Source organism: Harpia harpyja, chromosome 1, assembly GCF_026419915.1.
Source record: "Harpia harpyja isolate bHarHar1 chromosome 1, bHarHar1 primary haplotype, whole genome shotgun sequence".
Lineage (NCBI taxonomy): Eukaryota > Metazoa > Chordata > Aves > Accipitriformes > Accipitridae > Harpia > Harpia harpyja.
Window position 1 is genome coordinate 85300339 of NC_068940.1, and position 27309 is coordinate 85327647.

At 41.3% G+C, this 27309-nt stretch overlaps 1 protein-coding gene across 3 annotated transcripts; it reads right to left on the reverse strand.

Moving 5' to 3' along the window:
- Nucleotides 1-917: 917 nt before the first annotated feature.
- Nucleotides 918-26734, reverse strand: CROT (carnitine O-octanoyltransferase). Of its 3 annotated transcripts, none has more exons than XM_052803026.1 (17): nt 26588-26734; nt 25677-25800; nt 19422-19546; nt 18330-18511; nt 18019-18143; nt 15258-15366; nt 12402-12495; nt 12183-12308; nt 11644-11745; nt 10942-11025; nt 10733-10840; nt 10349-10479; nt 8838-8961; nt 6180-6258; nt 4344-4437; nt 4047-4166; nt 918-1899 (listed from the first exon to the last, which is right to left on the reverse strand). In XM_052803026.1, exons 2-17 carry the CDS (start codon nt 25789-25791, stop codon nt 1722-1724), a joined length of 1896 nt encoding a protein of 631 aa, XP_052658986.1. In that variant the 5' UTR covers nt 25792-25800; nt 26588-26734; the 3' UTR covers nt 918-1721. The 3 variants fall into 3 exon arrangements, with proteins under 3 accessions (XP_052658986.1, XP_052658995.1, XP_052659003.1); XM_052803035.1 differs by having other exon boundaries at nt 25677-25821; nt 26588-26658; XM_052803043.1 differs by lacking the exon at nt 918-1899 and adding an exon at nt 2034-2986.
- Nucleotides 26735-27309: the final 575 nt, after the last annotated feature.

A 27309-nucleotide genomic window follows, 5' to 3' on the forward strand; every position in this document is an offset into this window, starting at 1 on the left:
CCCCGCTGACTTGCCAAACTGCAAAGCAAAGGAAGGACTCTGGGTGTGGAGGGCCCCTTCCGTGCTCCAGGCGCCAAGATCATCATCTCTGCAGCACCTAGTATAGGTGCTCACAGTGAAGGGATGTGTGTACAAAAACAGGGAGAGGGTTTGAGGGCAGACGCACTGGAGATGGAATAGGCTGGTCTTTCAGAGGTAGGGAAAAGCAGTGTCCAGCCTAGGGACAGCAGCAAGCTGTTACGTAGGGCGCTAGTGAAAAAGGGATGAGAACTCATTCATCCGTTCAGGTTTTGGGAGTTGTGTTTTCACAGGCTGATTGTAACTACATGTTCTAACTTTGCATTCTCTCTAACTCCAGTGAGCAAGGAAGATTATGGCAGCAAGATGTATGCAAGCAAGACACCAAAAAAATTTTCAGAAAAGCAGTCTCTGGAAAGAAAAGTAGCTATTGCTTCTGCACAAAGATGCCAGCACTCACAGGCAGAAGGAAGGTAGTGAGCAACACGTTCCTCAACACAGATGGGCCCAAAGCACCATTCCAGGTATGACAGTTTCTAAATAAACGTACGCGCAAGCTGGAGCAGGGGAAAAAGGAAGCCTGTTGGGATTGGCAACTGGCTCAGTCCCACCAATGCAGAAACCTGGCTCCTATTCTTGGCTTGCCAATGCACTAACAGGTGCAGCCAATTTCTGCAACCCCCTGCTTTAGTCTCAGTGGCTTCAGAGCAAATGGTGCCTGTCCTATGACAACAGGACTGCACAGCTTAACCATCCTGACCTGAAATCAGAGCCCCTACTGCATTATGCTCCTTCTGCATTGATTATATGTTTTCCCAAATCCACACAGACAAAAAACAAACCAAAAAAAACCCCCAAACTGTTTAACACTGTATGCTTAACATAGAGCATAAACTTCGTAGAACAACTATGAATCAAAAATGCTTTACTCCTTACAAGGAAATTAACACCACGCTCATGAATTCATGCATCCACATCACCTAACAAATAGCTCTAACAACTCAGAGAATTTAATTTTGTTCTTTCTGGATACGCTTCTGTCTTCAGTTCCTCTAGGCAAGGCACAGACTGTCCCAGCTGAACAGGAAATTCTGCTTACGCCAGTGATGGAATGATGTTTTCTCAATAATAAACTTGCTGAAATAGTTTTCCTTTTTCCATATTTCTGCCAAGATTTCTACACTCCCAGAAATCCCAAGAGAGGGGTAGGTGTGTGGAAAATAAATGCAAATAAATACAAAATTACACCATTCATCAGATTTCAGGCTGTTCTAAATGAGTGTTCAAAGCTAACTGTACTTGTCACTGTTGCAACCAGGTTTACTAACCCAACTGAGGGGTGAAAGGTTGTAACTGTCAGACAGAACTTAGAATAAAAACCATCAGGCATAGCTTGATCCAAAATCTTAATCTATCTCACAGAAATCACAGCATCATAAAGACACATGCTTTACTGAGAGATTTCAGAAAGTCATTTACCTCTGAGAAAGAGAGTGTGTTATTATAAGCACTCCAGAACAGAAATGGATTCTTACTCTTTATGAGTTTCAGAAGACATCAACCATTAAACAATGAATAGTTGTCAGATTTAATTGAGACAGGACATAGAAGTAGTCCAGTAAAGGCAGGGAAGACAAAGGCTGAAATAATGAGACTGTTTTCTGAGGCAACAAGACACAGTATAACGCACTCTGGCCTGTTATTCAGAGAAGTGTCAGGCCTTGAGGAAGGATATAAAAAGGAAAACTGTTCTTGCTACTGTGGAAAAAAGCATGCAACAGAGCTTCCAGAGGGCAAAGAGACTGGTTCAGTGTTAGCTGAGGATGCAGTTGTTTCTGTAAAACAAATAATAATCTCTGATCCCTCTCAAAACTCCAAAAACTAGAGAAAAGAGAAAACAATAGGTACTTCAGAATCTCTATTTCAAGTTCATCTGTCCCCAAAATCATCTCTCTTTCACAAAGTTTAGTTGCTACACATTAAACAGTCCACCCATAAATCAACCAATACAAAGCCAATTTTTAGAAGAATTTTATTTCTATGACAGGAAAATACAAAGCTGCTCAAACAGAGGAACCAAGTCTTAAAATCCTGAGAAACGTACCAAACTGCATTCAGTGCTTACTTTTATTGTGTATTATTAGTGTAAAGCAGCAGACATTCACAGTTCACTAGAAGTTGAAAACTCCGAGGAATTTGGAACTCATATGCTGCTTTCTGTCTTTATTATTGTGAGCTCCTTTTTCAAAATACTTCAGACTGTAGTGCTCTCATACTACAAATGTAGTGGGAACATCCCCATTCACGGATACAACATTTATTTGGTATAATCCCGACAGCAAAAATGAAAGATAACTTATGAAATAACATATAGCCTGATGGAGGCAGCCCTTCTATTTCATGAACCACTATGAAAAGGAAGCATAATCACCGAAGAGGATAGTGTGGTTACTCTTAAGTACCCAGTTAAGTGCTCCACTGGCATAAACAGTATCAGTAAACTACAAAGTATTCTATGTGTTACTACTAAGATCATAAATACAAATCTCCCATAAATTCTTCACTTCCGACATCCCATCTCTCAAGTATGTTTGCATTGTTGAGGCTTATTTTAATATTGCATAGTTCTACATAGATAAGGTACTACTGCTTGCATTGTTGTTGCAAATGGCTACATTACTCTTCAACGGCTACTGTTACCACAGTAAATCCCATAAAAATAGGTAGACTTCACATGGATCATTAAATTTCTTAACTTGAACGTAACAGTACTCTTGAGTAGTATTTCATTTATAAGTACTGCGTATAACTCGTGAGCTTGAAAAGGCTTTTACATCATTATCAACCTTACAGCTGAGCTGCAACTGTTAATTGTAGCATGTCCTGAAAACACTGGAATACCGTTCTAGCAAGCATTTCTGCATCAGTCTCTGGACATGATTTCCAAGAAGAACAGTTGGTAACAATCCTATCAATATAGAAAACAATGAAGTTACCACTCTTAATTGTCATGGTCTAGCATAAAAGTCACAGAAATTGCCCTGAAATGTAAAATTACTGACATAAATTCTGAAGCAAAACTTGTCACATAAACATACTGTCTCAACATTCAAAAGGACTCAGATCCCTAGTGCCTTCAGTAGGCAATAATGTTGACAGATCTCGAAACCAGATACTTTGATTTAAATACCCATTTCTACATATACAGTGACATAACTTTTCCACTTATATTTGAAAATACTGTGAATTATGTTTCTTCTCTGCAACTAGTTTAAGGTATAAAGTACTTTTTTTCTTTTTACCTAATAAAAGCTAAATCTTTATCTAGTTCTATTTATCTTAAAAGAGCCATAGATCAAAGTATAAGTGGTTTGTATTCTCAAACTGAATCAAATCTGCACACAATCCATATTTAGCTTTAGAAAGAAGTCACTTGAATTCCACCTAAATCACAAAATTGCAACTTATCTCAACACATTATAATCAAAGTAGTTGATTAGATTTGATAAGGAAACAATAATTTTTGTCCGTAAGACTAATAAGCCAAAGTTGGATCTTTTCAAATCCTACCATTTTATGAGAAGTGAAGCCAAATGTTTTAACTTCTCCTTGTTACTCAAAGAGATGTGTGTGTCACTGCCAAGAATGATGGACTGGTCTATCTCAGTCAATTGATACTTCTTAAAAAAAACACCTTTGCATGTTACATTTAACCATCTCTAAAATGAAAGCTTATTTTAAAGTAAGTTAACTTCTTTTGTTCCTCCATTCTTTCACTTTCCCCACTCTCTTCTTTCTGCTTATTGTCAGTATCTTGGTGCTCACTTCACCTCCACCATTCGTCCTTCCTCCCACACGTGCTTTCCCAGAATGTTAATGCCTCCATTCTCATGTACCTCACTTCTCAACTTTTTCTGACATGTTCAGCCATATTTCTTCTGTCTCTTCCTTTCCTCATTCTAGTTGTTAGCCGCCTTTCCCTTTGTGATAGAGACAGAACCATGCCCGCAATGAAATTATATCCTTACCTGTCATCTCTGATTGAATAAAAAAAGCCATAGCCATGATCTACCATAGGGAGTGCAGATCCACAAAACCTAGTGTAGCCAGTCAGACTAGTTGAAAGAACAAAATTCCCACCTCCTCCACTGTAAAACAACACAAAACAAAAGCAGCACTTTTAAAGATTATTTAAAACAAGGTGAGTTTTACAAAAAAGTTATTCTGTCCTAGAGATCAAGAAATCAGCACACATAAGGCCAATATAACAAAGTCCTCGGTTATCAAGGGATACAACCTCCCCGCAGGACAAGAACACCAATTACCTAGCTGTGAAGGCATGATCCATGTAAAGTTCTGGCACCGGCAGTCCTTGCTCCTGTGCTATGAGTAGGAGACCCAGAAGATGACGATCAAAGCCTGTCAAATAAATGCAAATACTGCATCATTAATAGCAGCATTTCCTGTTTTTCTGCTTCTTCTGGTCTGGATAGCTGGAAGCTCAAATAGCAGCTGAAGGACAGATAAATGACAGAGTCTAGTAAAAAACAAGATTCATATTGTAGCATACAAAACCATTTCCCAAACCATTTCCTTATTTGATCTAAGAGGCCGTCATCACTTTCAGCTTGCAACACTGAGCCCAAACGCAAATGAACTAGGTAACATAAACCCAGCACAGTTCCTGTGGAAAACAAAAAACAAGAAAACTTCCATTTCAGCCAAGGAGGAGGAGTTCCACACAGTGAAACTGGCCCACTGGCAATTACATGGACACGGTGAAAAGGCTTTCAGGGCCACAACTGCCTAGATAACTCACCAAGTAGGATGGAGAGAGTATGAAGGTTCATCAGGTGATTATTTCCCAGCTACTCACTCTTGTTCATAGAATAGCTTACCACGCTACACAGGTGGGTAAGAATTTCACCCAAATCTCTCCTCTGCCTTAAAGACCGTATTGCCCACTTTCCAGCTGTGAGAGACTGAAAGAGCTAACGTCTCAAACATTGTGGTGGGCCAAGTTCTGCTTAATGATGAACTCTGCATAACAACTCTGTGTAACAATGAACCCTGCATAGCTAGGAACCACAGGTGAAAAGCAGCTGATCAGCACAGGACATCAGCAACTGGATGAGGAGGGCATGCCAGGGGGTGCGCAGCTCCCTGTTCTGATACGCTGTTCTGATGTGCTGAGCAGGGCAGCAAACCCTGCATGGCCAAAGATCAAACAATGGTCACGCCTGCAGGGAAGGGGAAGTTACTCCCCAAATGACCCTCAAGCCCACCGACCCGACCCATTTCCCAAAGGTTCTGAAAGCACAAACTGCTTATGACACCTAATTAGCCTAATGAGTTTGAGTGCCCACCCAAAGGAGGGGCAAGGAGATTATAAAAGGGCACAAATTGAAGCCCCACACGCATGTGCCCACCAGAACTGGACTTTTAGACTGACTGGGCCAACGCTGGACCCAGGACCAGTGAAATCTTTCTCTTTCCTTTTTCATAATCCCTACACCTCATCCCTTTAGACACAAAACCGTTGACCAAGTCTGGGACTAGGAGTGGATCCAGATGCCTCCGGACCCTTCTCTGAGAAGGAGTCTAGAAAGCAAGGGGGTCTGCTCTGAACCTCGTGACTCAACGGGAGGGCTCTCCTTATTTTCTTCCCTGAAATGATGTATATGGTTACCATGGGTTACAAGGTTTACTGAGGTAGTTCCATGCCAATTCCTGTTGAGAGAAACCCCGCCATCTACTGTTAACGCCTTCTGTCAGGCATAAAATGTTTAACTGATCCTTTGGTGTCATTTCACCTTAATTTAGCCCGAGGGAATTCTGAACTCAACATGACCCCTCCCTGCTCTGTCCAGCCCGGGTCATGACACCAGCCAAGCATATATTTGATTAGAAGGTATTCTGAAATAATGTTTAGCTGGGCAGGAAAAGTGAATTAATATTCAAAGTGAACGTGTCTTTGAGGCACGCGGAAGGGTGCAACGACTAGGTTTTAGTTCTTCTCCCCAAAATTAAAGTATAAAATGTTAAGAGGTAGTTTTTAGTCAGGTTGAAAACAAAGAGACAGAGAAAACATATTAGCATACAGAAATACTCCCTTTTCACCCATAAGAAAAAACAAAAAACCCCTTTTGATCCCAGAGTACCTTTTCCATTCTCACATTCTTTCCTCATTTTATTGTGCTTTGCAAATGCCTTCTGCATCAGCTGTAGTCGTTGGTAAGCCTGTGTAAAGTAGGGGAGACAGGATTAAAAAAACAAACAAAAAAAAACCCAACAAAAAAAACCAATCCAGATGAGTAACATATCAGGAATCACAGATCAGCAAGTTTCTCACTTTCACAGTTTCTAGCAATTTTAGACAGAAGAAAATGGAGGAACTTGAAAGGTACACTAGAACCTCTCTCAAACTCTTTCTCCCAAATCCAAATTCTTTCTTCAGGAGAACCCGCTCATTTGTTTCCTGTATCTCTGTTCTGTTCCTTGGACCACTTTTGCACTGAAAAATATTCTAAACCTCATGCTCTTTCTCAAGCAAGCTGAAACAATGGAAAGTAGCCACAGTGAACTAAAGTAATCAAAACCAAAAACTTCCTACAATACTACTTACTTAGAAGCATGCTAGCTTTCAGCAGGTGTAGTTGCATTTGCATGATCACCATACCCTGAACTGGTCAGGCAGTTGGATTAGATGATCATTGCAGGTCCTTTCCAACTGAGATATTCTATTTATAGAATCATAGAATGGTTTGGGTTGGAAGGGATCTTAAAGATCATCTAGTTCCAACCCCCCTGCCATGGGCAGGGACACCTTCCACTAGACCAGGTTGCTCAAAGCCCCATCCAGCCTGACCTTGAACACTTCCAGGGATGGGACATCCACAACCTCTCTGGGCAACCTGTTCCAGTGTCTCACCACCCTCACAGTCAAAAATTTCTTCCTAATATCTAATCTAAATCTACCCTCTTTCAGTTTAAAACCGTTACCCATCGTCCCATCACTACACTCCCTGGTAAAGAGTCCCTCCCCATCTTTCCTGTAGGCCCCCTTTAAGTATGAGAAGGGTGCTATAAGGTCTCCCCGGAGCCTTCTCTTCTGCAGGCTGAACAACCCCAACTATCTCAGCCTGTCTTCATAGGGGAGGTGCTCCAGCCCTCTGATCATCTTCTTGGCCCTCCTCTGGACCTCTATTCTACCATTTTTCATCACCAAAAAAAAAAAAAAAAAAAAAAATTAAAAAAGAAATCTGTGAAACAAAAGCAGAAAACAAAACAAAAAAAGACCCTAATTAAAATATACACAGATGCCAACCGCATTCCCAAGTTTTCTCTGCTGATTGAAATATTACTTCCATGACAGTAGTTCTGCCCAGTATTATGGGTTTTTTTTCAATTTTGTTTTGCAACTTACATATTAAAACCAGAAAGAACAGAATACAAATATCTGTTTTAGTAAAGGAGGCCTAGAGAAACATCTCTAGACACCCAAGATCTTGACTTCTAAGATCTTAGATCTTACCATCTCTTCAACTACTTAAGAAGCACCCTTTATCTTTTTATTCACTACACGAGAGGCTGCAGCAGAGAACGTGAAACAAGGGCAGTAGCCACTCAATTTGGATAAAAATCAAACTACTAAGCCCACAAGGGGCAAAAGAAAAGTTGAGACAAAAGGATTTTTTCCAAAGTACCTAACTTTAGGTATTTTCTAGTACCTTAAAAGTAGACCTTTAAGCATCTTAATTTCAATACTATTGAACAGGTTCAATGCCTTTTTTAAGCCCCAAGAGCTCATCATAAAAAAATAGCAATAGGAAGATATTTGGAGATGCTATTTAAAATTACAAAGAGAAAAAGAAAGTGCTACAGCTAGTGTTGGAAGTAACAAACCTCTATGTGTATTACCCATAGAAGTCTGATAACTGGTTAGAAGATAACTGAAGAGCAGGGAAATAACAGGAATCCGTATTTGAAATAGGAAAGCAGATTTGAACAATGGCCAGAAAACTGAATTTTAAAGCTGCACCACATGCCAAAAGAAATCAGTGAAGACCAGGAAAATATGCTCTTGAAGACTATAATTATCCATCACACATACTTCCTCTGATAGCCATATTCCTGTATGTTTTTCAGATGCATTAATAATATAGAACCTTTGAATTTCCTAAAGATGCGCAGCCCTTTGTCTCAAAAATCTTCTCCTTGCTTCATTTCTCAGGCTCTGAGAAATGTGCAGTGAGGACAACAGAAAGAGCTTTAGCACAGCTCTCATTTGGCAAGAAAGGCATGACATGCTTTGCCAGCCAAGCACCAGAGGGTAGCTGCTGGGAAAAGAAAAGGTCACCAGTTCAGCTATTCAGAGACAAATTCTGGAATGCATCCCTGTTGCCACTAGGACACAAACACTTTTCAATCTCGCTCTCAGACTCAACGATGAGACTAACGTTTCCCAATTTCACTTAAAAATTAAAAAAACAACAGAACCACTCCACAGCAGAATACATTGGTTCCGACCCAGTTCCTTTTTGAGGTGTGAAAAAAAAATCAGTGTGAATGTAACTCAAGACACTTACATTCTTGAAACCAAAAGGTAAATAGGATAGAAAACCAAGCAAGCCCACACATGACAGCTCACCTCAGACACAATGACCAGAGCCAGACTTCAAGCAACCCAACATTTGAAATCTGTCTCACTGGAAACAGGCCAACTCCCATTAATGAGACAATAGAAAAAGGAGTTTTAAGCAGTTCAGATGACAGGTCTTCTAAATACATGATGATTAAAGTAGGATTTCAGTATTTACACTTTCAGAAGGATCCAGCATGGACTTGCACCATTCCAGTGCTTCCACAGTACATGGTCTTATGGTCTCTGTACGGCCATGATAGAAACGCCTGGTCATGGCAGTTTCATAACAGCAGCCCGGTCTAAGAAGAAAAATTAGGGAAGAGTATCTCATTAACTTAACAAAACTATTTGCTATCTCAAGGAGTAGAGAAGTTCTGCCAAGTATCTTACACATCTAGCTCAGTTACACATATCAGTAAGCCACTAATTTTCTTTAAATTGTGTGTCTGAAAAAGAGCCACAAAGGAACTCTACAAGCTTTTATGAGACAGATGACTGAAAAAGTGCCAGTGCTATAATCATACCATGAAAAGACTGGGTTGTCATGGCTATTTTCTGCAGACTACAGGTCTACCAGCCTCTAGTATAAATAAGCTGAAATTATGCAAGCTTCAGTTTCACTATGTATTTCCATTAAAGAAACCATCTACATCATCTAAAAACTCAAAAATTAAGAGACACGCTTGAAATAAGCAGTGTGTCCCAATGCATTTATAAGGAAAAGGCTCAAATCCTTCTTTGTTGCATACTGACACCCATCCAACTTTTAGCTGGAGCATCCCCAGCCCTATGACAGTCTACCACTTTATATACAACTTACATGAAACGTACTTGTGTGTTTAGAACAGACCTAATAGGCTATGTTAGTCAGACAATTAATTTATTCCAATGTTCGGCAAACTAAGGTCTACCAATCTTTCTTATGATGAGATGCATCTCCAGTGACTAAGCATCATGCTCATATGACGAAACCCTCCTTTTTCTAAAGCAAGCAATACTCGCCAGGTCAGTAATGACTTACCCAAGCTATAATCAGTGCTAGTTAGCAAACAGAAATTTGGGAACACCAATACCAGGAAGAATGCTGCCTTTTACCAATAATACAAAATAAAATGACACACCCAAAAATGTAGAGCCAGGTATCTGGAGGGTCACTATCTATATCTCTAATATTCTGCCCAAACCTCCACATCTAATGTTGCTAAGAAAGTGAGACACTGAGGTTTGTGAGGCTTTTTACAGGCTTGGAAGACTAACCATTTAACTGATGGCTGTCACTTGCTGCAGATAAAGCTTTCTTCTCCATCTGAGCAACTATTTGACATTAAAGAATCCTGACCCACTCCGCATTTGGCATTTGCCCAAATATTTACTTTGTACAGCCCAAATCCACATTTTCATGGACTGTCTTCTGCCCTCCATCCCACAACATGTACATACACAATCCCTATGGGCACAAGGGCACAATTCTTCTGAAGCCAAGAGCACAAGCCCTGTGGGTTTCAATGGCGCAAAATAAGGCCCTATGCAACTGCTACTTTAAAAAAGCCTTGCTTCTCCGTCCTTATATCACCATAGCAAATTACACACTGGTATTGCAAGGCCACTGCATTGTATCTCCAGATCCACCCCTTTACTCAAGAAACTAGTTTTTTATTCCTAATCTGGGTAATGAGATTTTCTTACCGTCCATGGCATTTGTAATAAGCAAGCTGAAGGGCAAGCTGCACAAATGTATCAGGATGAAGTTTCTTCTTTTTCACCAATGCTTTGCCAAAGGATGTAAAGGCATAACTCACTAGCTGCAAGTCAGATACCTGTCACACCAGAGGAGGAAAAGCAACAGAAATCAAGAAATATCACAACTTGGTCCACTTTAAATAAAACACACTCAACGTAAACCAACGATGTAACAAATTTAACCATAGTGTTAAGTCCCCTGCTTCATCAATTTATCAATAACATATTCATCCCTGTTCTCCAGCATGGAGAAAGGCCAGCTAAAAACACATAAATAGAATGAAAAAAACCAAACCAGTGACAATTAAGAGAAGCAGCAAGAAATTCCACCTTTTTGTAATACAGCTCTTTAGCATGTCCAATTTCATTTATAATTTTTTGATCCACTGTGAATACAAGTTCTTCTGGCCATGGAATATCCCTCACTTTATCTGATCCCTAGGAGGATGCAGACAGACAGAAAGAAGAGAAAACAGAAAATGTTATCCGTAAGAAAAAACACATTAACTAATAAACTTGGAAGTTTAAAGGATAGATACCTTCCATTTTCCCTCATTTTCAATAATCTTCTTTTCAGCATAAGAAAACATGGTAATTAAAGCCATGGCATCTAAAGGAGAATGCTAGAATCATATAAGACAAGATATCACATTATTTGCATAACTGCAAGACGATCAAACTGCTTTTTTCCCTACCCCACTCTTTCTCCTGCAGACCAACAGCTTTACTGCACAGTGTTGGACTTGTTTTTCTAGTTCTACAACACATATAGAACTACTGTAAGCCCACCCACTGTTTTGACTGCTCTGCAGCCAGATAGGGAGACACAATATACCACTGCTGTGGAAAAGCAGATTTCAGGCAAGATGTAAGCCCTTCTGGCGATTCAATAATGAGTTTAAAAAAATCTGAGTTTAAAAAACACAGCTGTTCAAATAGCTACATCATACAAAGAGTTAATTTTAAGCCTTCCTGTGCAATGTATTTTTTGTCTTTGGAACTCCCTCATTAAATATTTTTAGAAATAAGATTATGATTTCAGATCTCATGTTCTTAATTCAAGTATGGTATAATATCAAACACTGTGAAAGCAGACTGCTTTTGAAAACTTGCCAGACAAGATGCCTGGTAAACAAGGCTAGACTAAAGAGGAACACATTAAGCACTTAATACTCTGAAAGGGAAAACTTAGTAAATAAATATCTGAAAGGTTTATAAGGGGGGGAAAATTTTCAACTTACATCACAGAATGCGCTACAGGTTCCATTGGAAAAGAATACGCTATTGTAGGATTTATCTCCCCAGCGTACAGTCGGATCACCTGTTAGCCCCAGCCTTGCAACCTAAAGCAAAAGTTAGACACTGTGGGTTTTAAAAAACATTGAGTACGCTGCCAACCTTTGTCAGCTAAACCAAACCTACATTAAGGTGGTGAGACCTCCCTGAGAGAGAAGACATTTTCATCCAGTTGAGGATGAAACATGAATATAAGCCTAAGTTTTTAAAGAGTGATAACAAGCTGATGACTATATTTTTGAGGATCCTGCAGCACAGAGGACTAGAAGATTATGAAGATAGATTACAGCCATTCCCACTTCCAATGTCCTAACAAGTCAACCTATTTAAGTGTTCCTATGGATCAACAAGAAGCACTATTTGCATATTTATCTGCTTCATTTTCTCTGTCCTGAAAGAGCAAGAAGTGCTACTTCTGCATATATGTGGAAGGAATTTTTATATAAAGACAACCAGATATTAATTATCAAAAATCCTTAGCTACCTCAGTGTAGTCCTCAGGAGTTGCATGGGGACTAGAATCATCGAGGCAGACCACAAACAAACTTCTCTGAATTTTTTCCAGAAGAGTTAAGTTCTTTGGATCAAGATCAATCAAATATTCACGTAACTACAAAGCATAAAAGACAAAGCTAAGTGAAATGATGTCTTTTCCAGTGATCATGATGCTTTTCTCAGGAATCAACTGTTGAAGTATTCCCACCTCTGCCCATTTTGTCCTTTCACTGCTCGTTAGGGCTGCCAGTCCTGGTCCATCTGGTTCACTATGACATCTTTTCTGTATATATGCAAGTTGCCTTTAAGGAGATTTCAAAAACTGAAGTTAACAAAGAACATATGGAGAGAAGATAAAAGTCACCCTTTTTACCTCTCTTTTTTTTGCCAAGCTGGAATTTTTGTTCCGCATTTACAAGCTAATGTGAATTTTCAGGAAGCACAACTCAGCTCCCTCAGACTCTAAGGGCAGTTGAAGACCTGCCCTGTTTTCTGTCACTAATGCTTAATTCAAATTGCAGCTGCCAGCCCAGTACAAACTTACATGTAAACAATCATGGTCCTAAAGAGTTATTATGCACTTAATTTAAAACTAGATTTAAGACTTCAGCAGTGCAGATCAGACTTTCCCAATCAGCAGACATCTGCAATACTGCAGCTTTGCAGTTTTTATAGCAACTAATCAGATACAAGGGCAAAACTTCCACTCAAGATAAACCCTGAAATTTAAAGTAGAACAGTAGCTACAGTACATCCTAAATGCAGAGCCTGAACTATGCGAGAATACTTCTCTTCCTACCTTTTCCTTGCATTTTCCCTTTGAAGAGCTATTAATAGAGATATAGTTTTTAGTTTGCAAATTCAGTTCTTCACATGCTGTTCTAGGTGTTAAAGAAACTCCACAAATCACAGGCATTTAATCTGGCTCGTCCTTTGTTCTGGCACTTTTGCCCATTAAACTTCACTACTGATCATTAGTTACACAGTTGTCAAAAATATAAGACACCCATGATGAAGTTATAAAAAAAAACCAAACCAAACAAAACCAAACCACCAAACCAAAACCAACCCACCCTTTCTATGAACAACAGAAAGCTTTAGGGTTTTTTGTCTGTATTCCAGGTATTCATTTCTTTGTTACTTGCTTGATCTAACAGGTACAACTACAGAAATTAGAAATACGTATGTTGAAATATCTTAAGTATTAAAGTACCAGACTTTCAAAAAAGTTATTTTTGAGCTTCTCTAACTAGTTTTTGTCTTGCCTGAGGAATTTGGCCATCCACCTTTTGCCAATTTTAATCATGTCTTCTGTTGTGCTCTATAAGCAGCACCTTGACAAAAGCAGTAAGTTACTCCTAGATGAAATGCACAACCCCTCTTTAGTAAGTAGATGCATATAGATCCCAAATCGATCAGAGGAGACTTATGCTGAACCTACCTATGTATTTAACATCAGAGTTTGACCAACAGAGTAGGAAACCTTGTAGCCACAACTGTACTGACAATTTGAAAAGCCGGCACCTCCGCATGCTACTGGGAGATAGGAGATGCAGCATGGAAAAGCTTTCAACATTGCCAGTTGCACTAGTACTGAAATTTAATATTTAAAGAACCAAATTCTTTTTCTCTGTTCCTTTGCAGCAGCTCAGGAATATGAAAAGAACCACAAACACGGCTGGTTGTCGCAGGTCTGGTGCACCAGTCTGGATCGATGGGCCGAGGCCAATTGTACGAAATTCAACAAGGCCAAGTGCCGGGTCCTGCACTTCGGTCACAACAACCCCATGCAACACTACAGGCTTGGGGAAGAGTGGCTGGAAAGCTGCCCAGTGGAAAAGGACCTGGGGGTGTTGGTCGACAGCCAGCTGAATATGAGCCAGCAGTGTGCCCAGGTGGCCAAGAAGGCCAATGGCATCCTGGCCTGTATCAGAAATAGTGTAGCCAGCAGGAACAGGGAGGTGGTTGTTCCCCTGTACTTGGCACCGGTGAGGCCGCACCTCGAGTACTGTGTTCAGTTTTGGGCCCCTCACTACAGGAAAGACACTGAGCTGCTGGAGTGTGTCCAGGGAAGGGCAACCAAGCTGGTGACGGGCCTGGAGCACAAGTCTTATGAGGAGCAGCTGAGGGAGCTGGGGCTGTTTAGTCTGGAGAAAAGGAGGCTGAGGGGAGACCTTATCGCTCTCCGCAACTACCTGAAAGGGGGTTGTAGTGAGGTGGGTGCTGGTCTCTTCTGTCAGGTGGCTGGAGATAGGACAAGAGGAAATGGCCTCAAGTTGTGCCAGGGGAGGTTTAGATTGGATATTAGGAAAAACTTCTTTACTGAAAGGGTTGTCAGGCATTGGAACAGGCTGCCCAGGGAAGTGGTTGAGTCACCACCCCTGGAGGTGTTCAAAAAGTGTGTAGACAAGGTACTCCAGAACATGGTTTAGTGGGCATGGATGATGGTTGGACTCCATGATCTTGAAGGTCTTTTCCAACCTAAATGATTCTATGATTCTATGATTCAAAGACAAGAAATGCAAGTGAAATGCTGCTGTACTGCTCTGTAGCTAGCAGGAAGTCAATCAGTGTATACTATGATTTTGGACTCTGCTGCACTCACCAACAGGAATTCCACCCCCTCTATTCTTGAGAAAATTGACCACAAGTGTATTAGATTTGAATCAACATGATAGTGGTGCTTCATCTTTTATAATGATTAAGTAGCAATACGAATTATCAATGTGGATTGGCCCTGAAAGGAATAATGTTACTTGTAATCCTAATAATTCCATGTCAAGCAACTTCACACATAAATGATGTTTCCTACTGAAACACCTTCATTCAGCCCTTTTGTGTGACATTCTGTGGGTATACTACAACAGTATATGATCATCATGCTTTATGGCAAGAAGTTGCCATCCACTAAACAAGAATTTACTCAAAATCTGAACCCTCAGCTAGAGGAGAAGCTGTAGCCTCTCTCACACCTAATTCTTTGGTGTGAAGGGAACAGAAAAAGACTCTCTTTGGTATGTAGCTTATACAGGACAGCTCATTTGAAACAAGGTAATTTGAAAACCTGAAAATCTCTGGAGGAGTCACCATACTGCCTTCATGTACAGCATCAAATGCAAACACTCGACCTCGACACAGGACTATTAAGTGAGATGGGCATTCACCTTCAGTCTCTGAAATGAAACAAAAAACAAAACATGAAAATACAACCGTGGGGATAAAGTGAGTGACAGATACAGGAAAAACACTCAGCAAGTCCTACAGACCCATTTTTTGTTCAAAATGAGGCAGACTTCATACAGTTAAAAACAGGAAAGGAAAAAAAAGAATAACTTTTCGAGTCCAATTGCATGATCTTACTGCAAATTTGAAGACATTTTTAAAACCATCAGAGAAAATATATAGAAGCACATAATGTTCACTGTTATTAACTACTTCAAGTCATTGTCATTACCTAGCAGCAAATGCCATTTGTGTATCTTGTAGGCAGGAACACCGAACTGCCAAAATGAGTGTTGCTTGCTAAAAGCTGACCTAGCAACATTTCTCTCTTGCATGAGTTTTGTTTGTTCGTTTGTTAAAAGGGATGAATATAATGCAGCAAGCCTAAGTGCTTAGACACTTTGCAAATGATTGAGTCCTTCTGTTGTCAGAGTGTTTATGTGACCAGTTTCAGTTATGCAGCTCAAGATCTGAGATGCACTACCATGTCAATCAGACCTGACTGGCACATGCAAATCCGTAAAAAGGGAGCACTAACACACCAGTTTGGCCACTATACAGAAACGCAGATGGTAGTGGCCCACACCAGGCCAGGTGTATTTGCCTTATTGAATTCACCTATCTGGAAATAAGACTAAATAAAATTGGAAAAGATTCTGACAAAAAAAAAAAATGTTAAAACCCCAAGAAATGTGGCTATGTTTTTCTCAAACTGAGCCACTGTGATACATCTCTTCTAGTCCATTACTCCACCCTGGGAAAAAGAAGAAATGTATGCTACTTTACCCACAAGTATGTAACTGAATGGGCATCCACAGAAGTCTTAATCTTACCTATAAGGCTTTTACATCTATCTATGGTCCTACTTTCTAAATCAGATAATACAATTCAATACATGCCTGATTAAAGACATTCTAGAGTGAGGAATTTGTCATTTCATGTAAATCTCATCTTCACAGATCATGAAATTAATTTCTAACGTAACAAAAATCAGAAGGGATGACATCAAATTCAGTTACTTTAGGTAGCATCCTAACCTTAGCTGTCTAAAGCAAGGGGTAGAATTAAGTTTGGAAGTTAATATACCTAGAATTAAGTGTCTGAGATCTCACTAGAGTTGGTAGAGATCTACCCAATACACTTAATAACATCTAATGAGCTCTTCAGCTGTTCTCATTAAGCTATCTGCTGCAGGCTGAACCAAATAGCTCTCCAGGTTCCACTGATCAGGCTCTCTTGGCTTTTAGTGTGGTCTTTGACTCGAAGCTGACATTACCTCTCAAATTTTAGGTGCCCTACTCTGCAATCTGAATGCTACTTCAACTGTTTCAACCATGTCAGTTCCCTCTATAGCCAAAGGAGAAAAACAGATCCCTCTCTACATGGCAATTCCTTCTGCTTACTTTAGAAACCTGTGTATTTTAATGGCCCAAATCCTCCTCTGCAGGTATTCATATTTCTCCATGAATCACAGAGAAACAAGACAACTAGCTGGACTAAATATTTCATCTGGAGGCAGACAATCTACATGGAAATGGATATCACCTGCCATGTATGACATGAAAAATTATATAAGCAAGATTGTTTAATGAAGTTCTTACAATATTTTAAGGCAGAAAAGGGACATGAATGACATAAATTGCATCTCCATGGTATAATAGCTTTGTTTATTAAGTGTGATCATAACTGAACATTGAACTTCCACCATTTGAATATTTCTTCTATGTTTTGGTATTTAAACTGACTCTTCAACTGTAATGCTAAGATAAAATCCTTGAAACTGGCCTTCAACTTTGCATCTTCTCATCACATCCTGTGGTATGGACATTTCCTGATATATTTTCTACAGATCAAGGCAATACCTCCTTCTTCTTGAATTCCCAAGTCTTACAGGAATTCATATCTCCCATGTTTATCTACAGTGACACTGTTGAACAACTCTGGACACATCAGAATGTGTGTGGGAGGGGTGTTACGATTTCAGTTAGTTGATTACTAATACTACAGTATTTGTTAGTGGAGGCTGAATAAGAACATTACACTTTAGCTCTTAATCCTGCACCCCAGAAAACTGTTAGGAATTTAAGAGAATGGCTTCAAAAAGCACTATGGAGTACTTTCAAGACTGAAAATAGAAGCAGCTGACCAAGCCAAGAAACAGCACAATGATAGAAAATAAGTAAGAATTATCCAAACAGAATGTATGGGAGCACACTCAAGAAATGCATTCTGTGGAAAAAGATGCAATCAGTAATGATGCTGAAATTCTGGCTGTATAATACGTGCAATCCACCCACATTTATAATACATGGAATTTGTCTTTTTTCAATTCTTAATGCTGGCACACTTATAGGCATCAGGCTGTTAACAGGCAATTTGAAGCAGAGTTTTCTTTTAATCTTATTTAGTAAGGACTAAATATTGGACCAAAAAGGGCATTTGTAGATAAGATATCTTCTTTGCTTCCTTATGTAAGCACTCAACAACCAGTATCTGATTTAGTGCTTGAGGAAGCAAGTATTTTATGGTTAAAATGACCACTCCATTAGCCCATTAATACAAAATAATTTGCCTGTATTAACCTCCAATTTGCATTTGTTTACCAGTTTTAAAATAACTGCCGATCGAGTCTCTGGTAACTCCAGGAATTTTGCAAGTGCAGAAGAGCATTCGAAATTGGTTCATGTCCAGAACAGCATTCCCAGATCTCTCTACAGCCACCTTCTCTCTGTAGTAAACAAATACACCAAAATTAAAACAAGAGAGATTATAATTATGCAAGTAAATCAAGGTAAGACAAACCCACCTTTTACTGCAAAGAACACATGCCAATGAACATAAACATATTTTTGCAACAAAAGTACACATAGATCATTAATATTTTAGAATCAATTATTTTTTCTTAAAGTCTTACGCTCGTAATAGATCCCAGTATTTCAGGGTGTGCCATATATTTACACATGCTCTTTCTATCTGAGTGCCCTCTTTTGGTGGCCAGCAGTGTTCAATATAGGGACCGGGGCCTCCGATATTACAGTGTATTTGCGTTGATATGCGAAGATCAAGATAAGCAACATTCAGCCACCAGTCCTCCAGCTGAAAATGAAAAATGTTTAGCATCAAAATTAAGTTTTAGTCATTAATTCTTTAATAATCACCTGATTGTTCAACTGCCTACCTTTTTTTTTTTTTTTTTTTTTTTTTTTTTTTTTAGTATTTTGAGTAGTAGTTCCTATGTAACAGAAGGCAGGACAGTGGTTCAAAACTAACTGCTGAGGCTAATGACACATCTAGCTCTTCTATTTTCAAGCTTGAAATAAAATTCAATACTGCTTAAGACTATTAAACTGTAAATTATGATGAAGAGTTCTTCCCTGTTATTCATCAGCTTAAACTCTTGCAGTTGTCACCTGTGGCTGCTGCGAATATCAGACAGATTCCTCTATGAAGAATGGAAGGAAAGGAGATTTGTGTTGAGAAAGGATCTGGGATGGACAGTTCATAATGTATTTTTTCTATCACCACCTAAAAATCCCCACTCCAGAGTGTGTCATGTTAAGATTTACAAAGTTCTCATGAATTCCACTTGGTAACAACCCCCTTGTATCCCCTTCTCTGTTGAAAGACAACTTTAAAATGCTACAACATAGCTTTCTTCAGGAAAGAAAGAGATAAGAGACCAAACTCTAAATTCCACTTTTTTTTTTTTCTTCTTTTTTTTCAGGATGGAGGGGGGGGACAGAGATAATAGAAGAAGAGACTGACAGATAAGCATTCAAAAGCTGGTAGGTAACTCAACATTTCGGTTAGTGAGCTCTCTTAACCACTCAACTTTGAAAAAAAAAAAAAACCAAATCACATATATATAAGTGAATGTGTTCATATCAATAGGCCAAGTGGCAGATATAAGGAAGATCCTAAAATTTAAAAAAAGCTAAATGACTCTCTAAATTATATCCTGAACAACCAAGTTGAATTATGATTTCTTACATATCTAAATACATACCCAATTCCTTCTCGTTTTAGCTCTTTCCAGTAATTTCTGATGCAACTCTTTCCCAATCCCACTTTCAAATTTTTTAACTATATCCTCAGTTCTTTGATATTCTTCTTGATTTAGAAATGGCTTCACTGTAAAAAGGAAATGTTTTTATTTTAAAGACAACTGTATACCGAGATTTATTCCAGGATTCAGATATCCACAGGCAAGGGAGTGGATGAAAATACCCCAAATTTATTTATCTAAAACAAGTATTCAAAGGGAAAACACGTTTTAAAATCTGTAAATAAATCAGTGTGTTCTAATCAAACAAATACATACTTTCAAATAAATACAGATGTTAGCAGATGAAAGCAATTGCTGAAAACCTGAAATACCTAACAGATAACTAAATCCAATATATTTAAAACTGTAGCTGGAAATACTATGGAGTTCTGCAACTCCATCAGCTGCCACAGAACTCACTGAATAAGTAAATTTACAGGAACTTTGTTTGTAAATTAATATATTGAGCCATATATGTCTGCCACCCTACTGCACCAACCATAAGCTATTTAGCTTTATTCTCAAAAGTCCATTCATGGCCTACAAGCACCTTGCCCATCAGTTCTCATTCACTGTCCCCATGTTATGCCTACCTTTCAACACCACCAACGGCAGTTACTACTACCCAATTTTTATATTTTAAAATACTTTTGGTTTTCTCTCAGGTCATGTGCCATACAGGCCAAAGTTCTCTGTAAACATTTGCAAAAACAGTCATTATTTTAATCTAAAACCCTCCTTAAAGCCTTTTTACCGTGAAATCTATGGTCAGTAACAGGCACTGCTGGTGTCAGTTTCCATACAGGCACATCTCATTGTCTTCTTATACTCACCTTGTGTATAATGTATCTTCTGTTATCTTTATACTTAGATTGTGAAATCAGTGGCAAACAGAACAGGGGGTGTGGGGGGTGTGGTGTGTTTCTGGTGATTCAGTGCCTATGTAATGAGGTCTGATTCATTTTTGAGGCTGCTGGACACTATTGTCAGTTAATTTCTTGTCTGCCTTGCTAGTCCTAACCCTGTGATCTACTTACAGCTGTTAAGAAACGGGGAAGGATGCTTGTTTAATTTTCAGTAATCATGTATCTGTATCATCTCTAATCTATCTTTTGCAAGTCACAACAGTTTCAGCTGAGCAAGATCTCAAATAACTATCTATCCTTGTAGAATTAAAAATCTTACTTCCTCACAACTGTGCCTTGCTGCAATTATGACTGCTTGCCTGCAACCACTACTTTTTTCTTCTTCACAGATCTAGAGATCATCTAGTCCAACACCATCTCAGCAGGGTCAGCTACAGCAGGTTGCTCAGGACTGTGCTGGGTTTTGAATACCTCCAAGGATGAAGACTCGACAACATCCCTGGTAGCAACTTGTTCCAGTGCTTGACCACCCTCACAATAAAAAGAGTTTTCTTACTTTCAAAAAGGAATTTCTTGTATTTTGATTTGTGCCCATCACCTCTTGTTCTGTCACTGGATACCATGGCAATGTCTGGCTCCACCTTCTTTACTCCTCCCCACCAAGTATTTACACGTATTGTGTAGATCCCCCCCTACAGCCTTTTCTTCCCCAGGCTGAACAGTCCCAGCTCTCTCAGTCTCTTCTCATAGGTCAGATAATCCAAGCCCTTAATCGCCCTCATGGCCTTTCACTGGGCCCACTTCAGTATGTCGATGTCTTGCTTGTACTGGGGAGCCCAGAAATGGACACAGTACTCCAGATGTGGCCACCCCAGTGCTGAACAGAGGAGAAGGATCACCTCCCAATACCTGCTGGCAACACTCCTTCTAATGAGGCCCTGAAGGCTGCTGGCCTGCCTTGCTGCAAGGGTACATTGCTGGCTCATGTCAACTTCATGTCCACCAGGATCCCAACGGTTTTTTTGCAAAGCTGCTTTCCAGCCAGTCGGCCCCAGCTTGTGCTGGTGTGGGGAGTTATTCCTCCCTGGGTGCATGACTTGGCATTTCCCTTTGTTTGTTGAACTTCATGAGGCTCCTGTCAGCCCGTTCCTCCAGGCTGTCAAGCTCCCTCTGATGGCAGTACAACCATCTGGCATATCAGCCACTGCTTCCAGCTCTGCATCATTTGCAAACTCAGAGTGCACTCTTTCCCATCATCCAGGTCATTAATGAAGATGTTAAACAATACTGGACCCCTGGGGTACACCATCAGAGACTGGCCTACATCTGGAATACATGCTGCTGATTACAAACCTTTAAGCGCAGCAGCTGAGACAGTTTTCAGTCCACCTGACTGTCCACTACCTAGTCCGTACTTTATCAGTTCATCTATGAGGAATTTTAAAAAAAAGCTTTTGATGTGGCAAAAAGCCTTGCTAAAGTCAATATAAACAATATCCATTGCTCTCCCTTCATTCACTGAGGCACTCACCTCATCATAAAAGGCTATCAGGTTGGTCAAGCATGATTTCCCCTTCACAAACCTATTCTGCCTACTCCCAGCCACCTTCTTGTGCTTCATATGCTTGGAAATGGTTTTGACGATTATTTGCGAGGGATACCAAGGAGCCTGTAGTTCCCCAAATCTTCCTTCTTGCCCTTCCTGAAGGGACCGGTGACATTTGCTTTCTTCCAGTCCTCAGGAACCTCCCCCAATCACCGTAACCTTTCAAAGGTTATCAGAAGTGGCCTCCAAAGACAAAGGCCAGCTCCCTCAGCACTCATGGGCACATCCCAGCATGTCCCATGGAGTTTTTCATGTCCAATCTGTTCAAGTGTTCCCTATGCTGATCCTCTTCCACCAAGGGTAAGTTCTCCTCGCTCCTTCTTAAGATAATTACATTTCTTTCCTAATCATAAAAGGAATTTCTGTATTTCGCACTACCTGTCTTAAAGTGAAAGATAAAGATCAGTTTTCAACTCCATCCTGGCCTCCTTATGCTACTCCACAACAGTACAATGCAAGTTCTAGTGATATTTTTTCCTATTTCATACGACAAACATGGAGAGTAAGGGCCAAATACTACCTACAAATGTGTTTTTAAATGCCTGCTTACAACCTCAGGCAGCAAGACAGAACATCCACTTTCAAGCATTATCATGCAGTGCTTGTGTTTAAATTGCATTGGGACCTCCATTAAATTCTACTGCAACACCATCACAACTGGAAAGGTACCGGTGTTCCACCTACACCTTCACCACATACGATCAGCTATGAATATTCAGGCAGTGCCTTTCATATCCAGGCCTTATCTAGATGCAGCTTGAATTGCACCACCACCAGTTGTGAACACAGACGGAAAAAAAAAAAGTAAATAGCGACAGAGCCATCCACCGAGTTGAAAGCCTCCCCAGACTCAGCATAGTCCAACACTCAGGTTTCCCAGAGGGTGACCTTATTACCATACAATAGTGTAAGAGAGAGTGATTATCCTCTTTTGTTCAAGTTACAAAGTCATTACAGAGCAATATGCACACAGACAAGAAAAAAAATAAGCAAAATTACTGGGTTCTGGTCTCTATTCATAGAATCATTTAGGTTGGAAAAGACCTTTAAGATCATCAAGTCCAACTGTTAAAGGGGTGACTAAGATTGCTAGGGGACTGGAACACATGATGAGATTAGACTGAGAACTGAGTTTGTTCAGCTTAAGGAATGCAAAGGGAAGACGTTGCTGCACTCTTTAACAACTGAATGGAAAGGCATAGTGAAGATAATGTATGGCTCCTCTCAGAGATGCAGAGAAATAGGACAAGAGAAAATGGACTCAAGTTAGAACACAGGAAACTTCTGACAAGGAAAATATGAAGGGGTTTTTTGTCACTGTTGCTGGCTTGGTTTTTGTTCCCCCTCCCACAATCGTGAGGGTGATCAAACACCAGAACAGGTTGCCTAGGGAGGCTGTGGAATCTCCATCCTTGCAGATATACAAAACCCAGCTAAGCAAGGCTGAGCAACCTGCTGTAGTTGGACCAGCTTTGAGCAGGGAACTGGTCTAGACGAACCCTTCCCAACCTACATGATTCTATGACTACAGGGCCTCTTTTCATTTAAAAACTATTTGATCAGATGTAGAAGCACCACTATGAAGAAGGAGCAGAACCCAGCCCCTTCCTCACTAGAGTTCAGTGAAACTTCTGTCTTGCCACTTTCTCCAGGCCCACAGATCTTGTCTTCCTTTCTGCATAGAAGATCAGCTCTGTCCATGAACAAGAAGTATCCCATGAAAGACACCTTCAGTTGCAATAGTTAAAGAACTCTCTGGAAAGCTGAAACTTTGGGTTTTCATACTCTCAGGTTGAGTCCAAGCTTCTGAGTCTCAACCTCTGGGGTGAGCTGAAAGGCTAAATAACATGGTTATGGCAACCTTCTCTGCTCAAGGCCTACCTTCAAAACAAGATTAGTCATTCTGAATCCAAAGCATAGATAGCTACTCTAAAGTCTTAAATAAGGCACCTTCCGAGACATACTCTGTCCAGCTTTCCCAGTTGACTAGCTTTAAACAGAGAAGTGCTTTACCAACAGGTGCACTGACTGATGTTAAGTGCCTGGGGTCCTCCTCCAGCCAATGAAAGAAAGGAGTTTCCAAGGAATGATTCACAGCATCTATGAAGTGTCATTTGGAGGTTCTGAATTGTTCTTCAGAAGCACCTCCTTTCCTTCACTCACCTTCACAGACTAAACAAATGACAAACTTAAGCAATGAGAATCACTGAGCTAGTGTCTAGAATTGTGCACTGCACATTCTGGCTTTAAGTGATTTGTACAAGGAAAGACTGTGGCAGAAAAACAAATACTAGACTAACTTTCCTGCAACCTCCAGTGAGACTAACAGAGATCAACAGTGATGATCACAGTTATAGAATGACTTATGTACAAGGAACAGTAAGTAGGAACTAACTTCAGCATAAAAAAAAAAAGGGGGACATGTGATAAGGTATTTATGAAAACACAGATCAGAATCAGAAAACAAGAGCAAACAAATTCACGCCAGATTTTATCACTCCATGAGAGTTATTTATTAACTTGGAGAGCCAGCTGGGTTTACAAAACTAAGTTCTAAAGGGCAACCGTGTTATTGCAGGTTCACTACTATTGTAGCGCAACTTTAGTTAGTCTGCATTACAACAAAAAGAAAACTTTTTTTGACATGTATACACACCCATTTTTTCTGAAAAAACACCATTTCAACATTCTGCATCAAAAAGCGATGACATAAGGAACACCAAAGAAAACCTATTACCATCCACTGGGCCATTTCCACTACACTCAGAATAAAAGGGAACTCAGAGTGAACTTCAGGATTTCTACTTCGGGAAAGGGAAATTTTGGTGTAATATGTTTTTGCTAAGGAAAGAACTCCGCGTCTTACTCGGTTAGCATTCCTGTATTACAGGCAGGTTAGTAAGACACAAAGCAGGTTTTGCAGAAAAAAACTCAGTCTCCGAGTTCTGAAAATTATTAAAGAAACATAGGAAAGTAATCTCAAGATACTAGGTAATGTATCTGTCAGCCCTGATATATCAAAGCCTGATATGATAATACAAGAACTAACCAGTCATCTCTGCTTTATAAAAAAACCTAGACACATGTGCATTGATGTTGTTTTCAAAACTTTTCTCTTATGTGATCTTCTTTAGACAGCCAACATTTCAAGGCAGAAATTATCCAATTATCCAAAAAATGCCCATCACTGCCTCTTCTTGCTATTCTTTCTCACCAATACTATTAAGTATGAAAAAGTTTGAAATAACTTTTTTTTTTTTTTTTTTTTACAAAGAGCCTGGGCAAACAGTCATAAAAAAGCAAAGTAGTTATTATGCAAAACAAAATTTGTAGATGAAGAAATATCTCTTATTAGACCAGCTGATATAGCTAGGGGAAAACAAAACAAAACAAAAACCATCCAACCAAAAGCAACAACAACGAAGAACAAAAAACCCCACAAAACCCAAAACTTTAAGGGGGGAAAAAACCTCAAACCAAAAAGTTAACCTTACCATATGCCCCATTCACTTGAAGAAAGGCAAATAGGGATAAAATGGGAACTTTTACTCATGTTGCTCTGGGCATTTAGTTTCCCATTTTGAACCTGAAAAAGACCTTTTGCACTCTAAACTGGTCTGGATCCCTCACCCCAATTACATCAGTTGATACAAGACGTCTCTAAAAATCACTTTGCAAACATCTTCAAATTAGCCTGGTTACAACAGCACATACCAGGCTACTATTACAATGGTAAGTCATTACCTGCATCAAGGTATTTGCTTAAAGATTCATCAAGAGGAGGTACTGGCAGGGAAGGCAGAGAATCTTGGTACTGAAACGTTCGCTCCTCAGAGGATTCAAGCACTTGCTTTTCCATGATGCAGATCTTGAGCACGACACTGAGAGACTATTAACAAAACCTAAGTTAGATGATGTATTTCCCCAGAGTTTTCTCCCCGCCCCCAGCCATTTACAGGCTAAAAGACACCTATCAGGGAAGCGTCCCCTGACAAAGCCAGGACCTAGGATTTCTTGTTGGCCTGAAGCCACAAGAGGCATACGCACAACAGGGAGAAACTATGACCAGCCGGCTATCGATGCTTTCTCCGGGTATGTCGCGATTAACCAACTCGATGCCTGTTGCTTGCTTTCCCGAGGAAAAGCCACCCAGCCCTACGACACCCACCAACTGAGACCAGAGGCTAACTGGGGAAGGGGGAAATCACTGGCACGGCGACCCCCGCCCGGCCCGGCCCGGCTGGCGGCCGCCATCCCGCGGCTCGCCGCCCCCCGCAGACCTTCACCAAGGAACCCACCGCCGTGGTAACGACAGAGGGGTGCTGTCCCCGCCCGAGCCCCGGCCGTACCCCGCCTACCCCAGCGCTCCCCGCCCGGCGGAACGGCGGCCCGAGCGGGGGGGGGACGACGACGGACAGGGCCGAGCTGGGCCGGGGGCCGCCCCCGCACCACCGCAGCGGTGCTTACAGCAGCTCAGGGCCCACGCCGGGGAGCTGCCCCAGAGAGGCCCCCAGAGGGTGGACGGGGCGGGGGCCGGGGCCTGGGGGTAAGGAGGCAGCGGAGCCGACACCGTCGGTACGACCCTCTGCCCCGCCACCGCGCACCCCCCAAGGAAAGAGGCCGGCAGAGATCACCGCTCGCCTCGCGCCGCTTACCTTAGCCTGGACGGGCCCGCCGCCGCCTCCGTCGGCTCCTCGCCCTCCTGCCCGCCTGCCCGGCTCGCTGCCTGCCCGGCTCGCCGCCTGCCTTGCCGCCTGCCTTCACCTCTACCCCACTTCCACGCGGGCCCGGAAGCCGGGCGGGGCGGCCGTGGGGAGGCGGAGCCGCGGGGCAGAAAGAGGCCTCGCAGGCCCCCGGGCTCCGGGCGGGCTGCGGGGCGGGGGCGCGAGTGAAAGGACAAAGGGACTAAAGCGAAGCCAGGGCCGCGCCGAGGGCTTCCCTCGGTGTGTGTCCTCGGACCGGGTGAGGGCGAGGGCCCTCCCCAGCTGATGTCTTCCGCGGGCTGTGCTTGTAACTCCGGTGGCGTCCCCAGCGGGCCTGAGCCCAGCTGCGGGCCCCGGCTGGCACTGGGGGGGCTCGTGGCCCTCCTGCTTTGTGGGTGGGGAAGAGCTCAGGAGTCTGCCGGGACGTTTCTGTGGCGCAGGTCTGGGCCACACCGGTGGGTTCCTGTGCCGCCTGTTGCAGTGGTGTGCGGGAGAGAGGCTTGTGGGGGGTGACTTGCAGCTCCGCAGGAGTGGGGGGGTAAGCACAGACCACCAGCAGTGAGACTGAGTGGGATTTGGAGCGGTCCTCACATCCCGGAGCAAACGCTCCACCACATGGTGAAGCACCGCTTGTACTGAGAAAGGCACATAAGGCCTGCCCAGTCCCGCTTGCT